Here is a 9,514-nt window from a genome sequence, read left to right as displayed (position 1 = left end):
CTTTAAGAAGGAAGAGAGACTGTCTCCGCTAGACCCTCGGCTAAGGAAAGATAAGGAAGGATGCATATGCATATGAACAAAAGAAGAAATTTCAATAAAACAAAACTATGCCAACTTTATAGCCAATCAAAATACCTTTAAAAATGCTTCATTAGACAACATGATTGTCAAATGATAGATCGATCCAATGCAAGTTCATGAACCATGGTTTTCCAAGATGCCAATTGTTAAAATAGTTAAAGATAGTAGTTTGCATTTGGGGATACAAAGACAAAAATGCACTCAAATTACTGAACAATCTCTAGCAGAACATGTTCATAACACACCAAGATTACATGACATTTATAACAAACATATCAAGAGTGGTCCTGAGCAAAATTCTATCACTAACATATGCCAAATTTTCTCAGGAAAAATATAACCTATAAAATCATACTGAAAGTCGCTCCTAATCGAAAAGACTGAATCCCATATCGTCATCACTTTCTTCCTTAGGCTCTTCCTGTTCACATTCCAAATAAAAAAAATAAACGTTAGCTCAGGCACATTTCACAGTCAAAAAAAAAACTGTCACCAACTCACCATCTATTCAAAATCAAATTTTCGATCAATCAATATAACTAATACTCATTTCTTTCTTTCTTTTTTTACCTTCTTTTCCTCAGCAGCTGGAGCGGCTGCAGCAGCACCAGCACCAGCAGCAGCTCCGCCAACTGGTGCAGCAACGGCAACAGCAGCGCCACCGCCACCAGCACCAACATTCATAATAAGATCTCCGAGGTTTCTCTTCTCAGCAAGTTTAGCAAACAGCAAAGGCCAGTAAGGCTCCACTGTTACATTTGCTGCTTTTACTAAAGTAGCAATTTTTTCTGCCTATTACAGTAAAAATTAAAGCACAAATCAGTACATTAATTATACAAAAATGGTAATTGGCGTGCTATCACAAGTCAAATTGCAATATTTTTATACTGTAAGTGTATATAACTTAAATCTCATTAAAAATAGCAGTAAAAAAAAAATGAAAAAAATTTAAATACCGGGAAGAGAAACATACGGTGATGGGAATGTCCTCATCGTTGAGGATTAAACAAGCGTAAGTACAAGCGACTTCTCCGAGCGACATTTGATTAACGTTGTTCCTGTTTATCAAACAATTTTTTTTTTTTTGAGGAAATGGAGAAAATAATTGATGAAAATGGTTACTGAGTGAATATGGGAATTTGATTTTTACCTTCAAATCAAATGACGGCTGCTTCGACAACACACAGATGCTGCTGAGTGCTAGGGTTTTATGATTTAGAAAATGGAAGATATTATAAAGTTGACAGAATTTTGGGGGCCCATTTACCTTAATGAAGCCCAAGAAGATAATAAGTCCATTTGCCTTGAAAGGGAAAGTAAAAACCTCTTATTTTGTTCTTATTTTGAGAACGGAAAATGTTCAAAAATACCCATGAACTATGATTTTTGGATTAAAAATAGAAAAACTACAAGTTATGTCCATTTATAAGTAGTTTATTACAAAAATTGGTCAATTTATAAATTATTACTAATATTAACTAAATATTACTAATATTAGCCTATTAGATATTCGTAGCCGAAAAAGGTCAATTATTTGCTTTCTTTTGAGTGTGGGTTATTAGAATAGATTGGGCACATCTTAAAGAGCTTGAATCTCAGTTTTGGCATGATTTGATGGAGTTTTGAGGTGTTATGAATTGAAAATTCGAAATAGAAGATGAACATGAAAAGAAATGATGTGTATCATTTGTGTATCACATATATTGTATCATATTTGTATCAATTGTGTATTATATGTATATCCATTTATACCTGTGTGTGTGATACATGTGTCGCAGAAGAATTTTTTGAACTCGATTTTAACTACGAATTTTGATACCAAATCAGTCTAAATCACCTCCAATCTTCCTCAAATATTTGTATTTTGACTCATCTATATGCTTTTAATGAAATTTAACCATACCCATTGAAAAATATCCATTTTTGCTTAAATTTTTAGAATATTGCATATATTATTTTTTGAATTTTATCACCTTATTTGCTACCTCATCCAAAGGAAGAAGAAAGTAAAAACTCGTAGAAGAATTCTCCTCCTTGTTCCTAGCGTGTTCTTGCCTCCTTGAGTCGAATCCCCTCTCTAAAAGCGTCCTCTCTAATAGTGTCTACCCTTCAAAAACTAACTCTAAGGGGTATTTATAGGGTAGGGGCCGAATTCTGCATGTCCAAACATAATGACGAATTAAAATTTGCTCGGATGGCATCGTCGGCACGAGGCACTATCTATGACGCCATTGTTTTGGCGCAAGGCACTGTCTGGGGCGCCAATGACAATGCCCCGGAAAATGTCTTACACTATCTATGGCATTGTTGTTTCGTTGCCTTGCACTTCTTTTTTTATTGCTCCATTTTGTAGCTCGGAGGTATTATTCCGTGCAACTTTTCTCGAATTCATATCCAAGCATTCCTATATGTGAAAGAAGCTATATTAAGCGCAAATTATCGCACAAATTAGCATTCAAACAACAACCAAATCGGATAAATAATGTCAAAATATATAGAATTATCTCAAGACATCACTTGGGTCATAGGGAGGTAGGTTACTCACTTTTATATCCCTAAAATCTTTTTTTTTTTTCAAAACGAATTGAGCCCCAAATCCTCTATAGCAACATCCGTTGCAAAAGTCTTGCAAGCATCAGCAATGGGCCGGTATCCAGTACAACGACAAAGGTTCCCTGCTATGGACTTTTCGGCTTCAGATGCGGTCAACTTAGAGAATCCGTTCGGTTTGGTTTATCTGCATTGACAAGAGCTGAGTAAAAGGACATACAAATTCCGGGAGTGCATTATCCACGTTGAGAAGCATGAAAATCAAAGGAAATTTTCAAGAAAACTTTAAAATTTATATTTTTACAATCGAACGTCTGAATCACGTCAAATCAACTCTGATTCTCACCAAATTCGGCAGACAAGTCATAAATATTATAGTGGACCTATACTGGGCTCCAAAACTAAAATAGTGACCCGGGGTCAATAAATCCAACATCAATAATTTCTTAGAAATCATTAAACTTTCAAGCTTTTAATTTTTTTAATCAAAATTTCATATCTCAGGTTAGGGACCTCGGAATTCGATTTCGGGCATACGCCCAAGTCCCAAATCACGATACAGACCTACCGGAATTGTCAAAATACTGATCCGGGTCTGTTTGCTCAAAATATTGACCAAAGTTAACTCAGTTGAGTTTTAAAGCTCTATTTCACATTTTAATCCATTTTTCACATAAAACTTTTCGAAATATTGTACGGACTGCGCACGCAAGTCGAGAAATAATACATGGTACTTTTCGAGGTCCTAGAATAAAAAATTACTTAATAAATTTAAAGATGACATTTTGGGTCATCACAGAAATTGTAGAAAATTTCTCCGATTACTCTTGAAAAATCAATAATCATATGCCAAAAAAAAGATTAATTCATGAAATATATTCACAATCAAGTCAAGAATGCTTACCCCAAGTCATGTGGTGAAATAAGAAAAAGAACCAAGGCTTCGAAATTATAGGTTCTGCCCAGCGTTTGTTCTCATTTGCGAACCAGTTTCCACTTCTGCGGAATCGCACGTGCGGCCTAGCCTTCGCTTCTTTGAACAGGCCCAAACTCAGCTGCTATCACACCTGCGATCGTTTTCCCGCTTATGCAGTTGCGCTTCTACGCAAAATCTCTGCATTTGTGATCCCTAGCCAACAACACATTTCCGCTCCTGCGATTAAGTGCTTGCATCTGTGTCTTCGCTGATGTGACGAAAACTTCGCATTTGCAAAATCCTGTCCAATTGTGCTCTTCGCTTCTGCGCTCATGGGCTCGTTTCTATGACCATTGCACCTGCACAATACCAGCCGTAGGTGCGGAACACCAAAACCAGCAGCCCCTGAAAATTCAACTTAGTCCAAAAATTATCTGAACCTCGTCCGAAACTTACCCGAGCCACTCGGAAACCTCGTCTGAATATACCAACAAGTCCCATAATAAAATACAGACTTACTTGAGGCCTTAAATCACACATAATAACATCGAGACGAATCGTACCACTATTCAAACTTAATATTTTTTTCAATCCTTCAGTTTCCAAAACTCGTGCCGAACCATATCAAATAAACTCGGAATGAACTCAAATTTTGTGTACAAGTCATAAATGAAATAACAGAGCTATTCCAATTTCCTAAACCACAATTCGAACTCGATATCATCAAAGTCAACTTCCGATCAAACTTATGAATATTCCAAACCTTCAAAATTCTAATTTTTGTCAATTAGTGCCGAAACCTTTTAGAAATATCCAAATGAAATTCTGGGCATACGTCCAAGTCCAAGATCACCATTCGTACCTAACAGAATTATCAAAACTCTGATCCGAGGTCGAATACTAAAAAGTCAAACTTGGTCAACTCTTCCAATTTAAAACTTCAAACATAAAATTGATCTTTCCAAACTAATCTCGCAACACCTGAAAATTAAAACTGATGATTAACACACGTCATAATACATCATGTGAAGTTACTCAAGACTTCAAATAACTGAACGAAATGCAAATGCTCAAAATGATCGATTGGATTGTTACAAAAGGCTACTGAATTCATCTAAACCATTATGTAATATATATTGTAGCTTCACCCTTGGTTGCAATGTTAACGTAATGTATATTGTAGCTTCACCCTTGATTGCAGTGTTATTAAACCTAATAATGATCGATTAATCAAGTAAGCAGTATTTATAAGTTGTAATTTGTAAAGTAGAGTAGACAGTAGAGGACTTGTTAATTGGTAGGAAATCAAGAATATCACTTTTTCATAAGCCATGCAATCACTAACCATTAACATCCCTTGAGTTAGTCTAGTTTATATAAGTGCATATTACTATATAATAAAAACAAAATGAAAATTCGCAGTGGCACATAGCTATACAGACAAATTCTTATTAACTAGGTCTATATTTTAAGCTAATTAGAGTGTTGTTAACATGAATTTAATTTAAAAAATAAGAATTAGCGACGGATAAATTTTATAGCTAAATAAAAAAATCGTCGCTAACCCTATTTAGCTACAAATTAGCGACAGATTATCAAAAAGGTTTGTTAGCTATGAGCAATTTTAGCAATAGATCAACGACGAAGTTCATAGCTAATTCCGACTTTTCTTTTTGTAGTATACGTCCTGTAACTTTATTGATTGATTAATTATCCTAAACTTTTAACTCTCTAATTGGAAAAGAAAACCTTGCACTATTTTTTTAAGAGCAAATATTATAGATGGTCATTCAACTTTCACTTTATTATATTTATGTCGCATAGTACTATTTTTTGTAATAAAATTATTACTCAAATTTCTTTTTGACGGAAAAAATTATTTGATTTTACCGAAATATCATTAAAAGTCACTATGAGGAAACAAATGAGACATTTTCGATAATATTCAATCAAAGTTGAATGCTTTTTAGAAAAAAAATAGATTAATGGTATTTGAAATACTTAAATGGAATTAACTGGTTTTTTATTATAAAAATAATTATAATATAGTTAAATAAGAATTACGAGTCAAAGTGCATCATCCTTGAAATAACCGACCTTCTTTAATTCTTTTTCTAAATAAAAAGAAGCAGGGAAGGAGAGAAAATTGTGAAAACAAATGTACATTGAGGGTGTTTGGCTAAGCTTATAAGTTGGTCAAACCGGCTTATAAGTATCGTTTGGCTTATCTACGTATTTGGTAAACACCCAAAGTGTTTATAAGTGTAACAACCCGACTAGTCATTTTGTGAATTAGCATCTCGTTCAGCGACTTAAGGTCCCGAGCAGCTTTGTGATGTGTATTATGATTTGCGTGTATGGTCGAATTTGGTTTTCGAATAAAAGAACAATTCGAGATTAAATTGAAAGAACAATCTTTATTTTTGAAGCTTAAACAAAAAGAGTTGACCAGAGTTTGACTTTTGAGAAAATAACTTTGGAATGGAATTTCGATGATTCCAATAGTTTCGTATGATGATTTTAGACATAGCAGCGTAACCGGATGTTGATTTGGCAGTCCATAGGTCGTTTCGACGTAAATTAGCGAAAGTTGAAAAATAAAATTTGAAAGTTTGACCGAAAGTTGACTTTATCGATATCGGGGTCAGAATTTGATTCCGAAAGTTGGAATAGGTCAATAATGTCATTTATGACTTGCGTGCAAAATTTGAAGTCAATTGGAAGTTTATAGTTCATAGGCTTGAATTTTGATTGTGATTCATAGGATCGATGTAGTTTTGATGTTGTTATGTGTGATTTGAGGCCTTCGGTAAGTCTGTATTATATTACGAGACTTGTTTATATATTCAAACGGGGTTCCGAGTGGCTCGGGTGAGTTTTGAGGTGGTTTAGACCACTTTTAGGCCTTTAAGAACTATTGCTAACTAGTGTTGGAAGTGTGCTATGCAATCTATAAGGAATTTGGAGATGATCCAAAACTGAAAGTTGTAGCCCTTTGTGTATAGTTTACATTAAATAAAACCTTTTGGCATTTGGAGTTTTTTTTTTTTTTACAAAAAGCTATATATGGTTGATATACTACAGGATGTCTCGGAAGAGTTTGAAAATTGCGAAGAAGAAATTTGTGCTGCACAGGGCTGACTTGGAAGCTTATATCTCGCAATTTATAAGGAATTAGGAGATGATCAAAACATAAAAGTTGTAGATCTGAATGTCTAGTATTCGGAAAGTTAAACCATTTGTCATTTGGAGTTCTGTATAAAAAGTTATGGTTATTACACTACATATTGTCTGAGAAGAGTTTGGGAAGAGTTAATAGAATTTGTTCATCGTGATCGCGGGACATTGGCTGCGATCACATAGAGTAAAATTGTTCTAGAAAAATTTTGTACTTCGCGATCCCAAAGAATTTTCCGTGATCGCGAAGGGTAAATCCCTCGATAGAACATATATTCGGGGGTTTGGTAATTTTCTTCATTTTTGAATTTTTGGAGCTCGATTTTGGGCGATTCTGGAGGAATTTTTCACAAGCTTGATTGGGGTAAGTGTTCTATATCTGAAAGTGATTATATTTCATAATTTTATGATTATTTTTATCCATTATTAGTGAATCGAATGGACGAAATTGGGATTTTTACAAAATCTTTCAAAAACAGAAATTTAAGATTTGAAGGTCGATTCGTTATCGGAATTTGGTAAAATTGGTATGATTGAACTCGTATCGGAATGAGTATTCGGATTTCATAAAAAGCCATGTGCGCAAGGTGACGAGTACGTACTCGAGCTTATATGTGCAAATTTTATTGGTTTAAAGTCGTGGGCATTTTTAAGTATTAAATTGGAAATTGCTCGCACTTATTAAATCCTTTATTGTCATGCCTCGTTCGTTGTTTGTCGAATTTGTTTTATATGATAATTTGGTGTGATTGCTACTTTGATTTTTATGTGAATTCTGTGTGCTTATTGAGTTGATATTTTCTGAAAATAATTACATTATATATTTTTTCATCTGCAAATAATTAATTAAATAAGTTTAAATTGAGACGTTAATATATTTACCAGAAATTTGGATTTAAGAAGAGGTTGTTCTTGCTGAGTTATTCTTCCATCTTTGTGGTTGCATATTTACTTTTGGGACTACGAGGCAGTTGCTCGGGAGATCCCCATGTTTGCATATTTACTTTTGGGACTATGAGGCGGTTCCTCGGGAGATCCCTTTGTTTGTATATTTACTTTTGGGACTACGAGGCGGTGCCTCGGGAGCTCCCCTGTTATATATTTACTTTTGAGACTACGAGGCGCTACCTCGGGAGCGCCCCTGTTATTTACCTATATCTGTTGTGTTGTTATCTTTCTGTAATTTCTCATTGTTTGCTTCTCAGTCATTCCATTATATTATTTTAACTTCTGCCACGTGAGTTGTCCGTACGATTGTGATAGAGATATGGGCACGAGGTGCCGTGGAAATATGAAAGTGGACTGTGACCGTAATTTTTATGATTATGAAATGAGGTGTCACGTGGTGACTTTTACTTGAGAGGAATTATATTCGAATGATTTTATTGAAGAATTATATTCGAAGATATTTATTTGAAAGCACTATATTCGAAAGATTTTATTTGTAAGAAATATATTCGAAAGATTTTACTTGAAAGGAATTTATATTCGAAAGATTTTATTTAAAAGAATTATATTCGAAAGATTTTATTTGAAAGAATTATATTTGAAAGATTTTATTTGAAGAATTATATTTGGAGGTATTTACTTAAAAGAATTATATTCGGAGATATTTATTTGAAAGAATTATATTCGAAAGACATTTATTTGAAAGAACTATATTCGTAAGATATTTAATTGAAAGAATTATATTCTAAAGATTTTTATTCGAAAGACTTATAGATAAAAGATGTATATTTTGAAGGACTTGATTAATTGGTTGTGTTGTGTTCATTATTCGTTTGGGCATGGTGTTCTCGTCGCCTTACTATTTATATCACTAATTAATTTTTGTTGCTATTAGTATTAGTTGTTTTCCAATACTATTGTATACTACTATATTGCACATGTTATTTGACTAGTGAGTGTCTTGACTTTACCTCGTCACTACTTCGTCGAGGTTAGTCTTAATACTTACTGGGTACCGGCTGTAATGTACTCATACTATGCTTCTGTGTATTTTTGTGCAGAGCCAGGTATTGGAGATATCAGACTCGGACAGAGTTAGTGTGTTGATTGCAAGGATTCAAGGTAGAGCTGCTTGGTCTTCGCAGTCCCTTGGAGTCTTTTCATTTTATTGTACTGTCAACTTTTATTCAAACAGTATTGTATATTCGATCCTTGTGATCATTACATGTATCAGTTAGAGTTCGTGACTCAGTATTACCAGTCTTGGGAGGTTGTTATTATTATTTTCGTTATTGGTTTCGGTACTTATATTAAATTATATGTTTCAAAAAAATGGCTCGAAATGTAATTGTAATCGGTTTACCTAGTCTTAGAGACTGGGTGCCATCACGACGCCTATGGTAGGATTTTTAGGTCGTGACAATAAGCCAGGTGCTTATAAGCTAAAATCAGCAAATCATAAGTTGGTCACCCCCAACTTATGATTTTTTAGCTTATAAACACTTTTAGTTTTACCAAAGTTTTTACTAGTTTATCCTTAATACTAATATTTTTTTAATTCACAAAAATATTTTTCCAAAATAAATTTTCTAACTTTCTATTCATTCCATATTCATTGTTCATCCCTTTCTTTACAAAGATAATTTATAATCTTTTGTAAAGTTTTAAGAGTATTTTGATTATTTTAACAAAAAAAATAGCTTATGGGAATTTTTCTGTCAATCACATGAGCTGCAATCACATGCCGCTTATTATTATTTTTAAGATATGTATAAAAAAAACTTAAATGTCTTATAGCTTGACTTGTATTTTCCTCAGCCGTACTTACTCGGTGCTTTCGCT

At 33.7% G+C, this 9,514-nt stretch overlaps 1 protein-coding gene across 1 annotated transcript; it reads right to left on the bottom strand.

Moving 5' to 3' along the window:
- Positions 1–263: 263 nt before the first annotated feature.
- On the bottom strand, positions 264–1,358 carry LOC107767644 (large ribosomal subunit protein P1y). The gene is made up of 4 exons (XM_016586712.2): positions 1,232–1,358; positions 1,055–1,139; positions 652–873; positions 264–502 (listed from the first exon to the last, which is right to left on the bottom strand). The coding sequence occupies exons 2-4, from the start codon at positions 1,121–1,123 to the stop codon at positions 449–451; spliced, it is 345 nt and encodes a 114-aa protein (XP_016442198.1). The 5' UTR covers positions 1,124–1,139; positions 1,232–1,358; the 3' UTR covers positions 264–448.
- Between the last annotated feature and the right edge of the window lie 8,156 nt (positions 1,359–9,514).

Source organism: Nicotiana tabacum, chromosome 19, assembly GCF_000715075.1.
Source record: "Nicotiana tabacum cultivar K326 chromosome 19, ASM71507v2, whole genome shotgun sequence".
Classification (NCBI taxonomy): Eukaryota; Viridiplantae; Streptophyta; class Magnoliopsida; order Solanales; family Solanaceae; genus Nicotiana; species Nicotiana tabacum.
The sequence above is the reverse complement of the archived record's forward strand: the minus strand, read 5'-3'. Positions and strand labels throughout refer to the sequence as shown.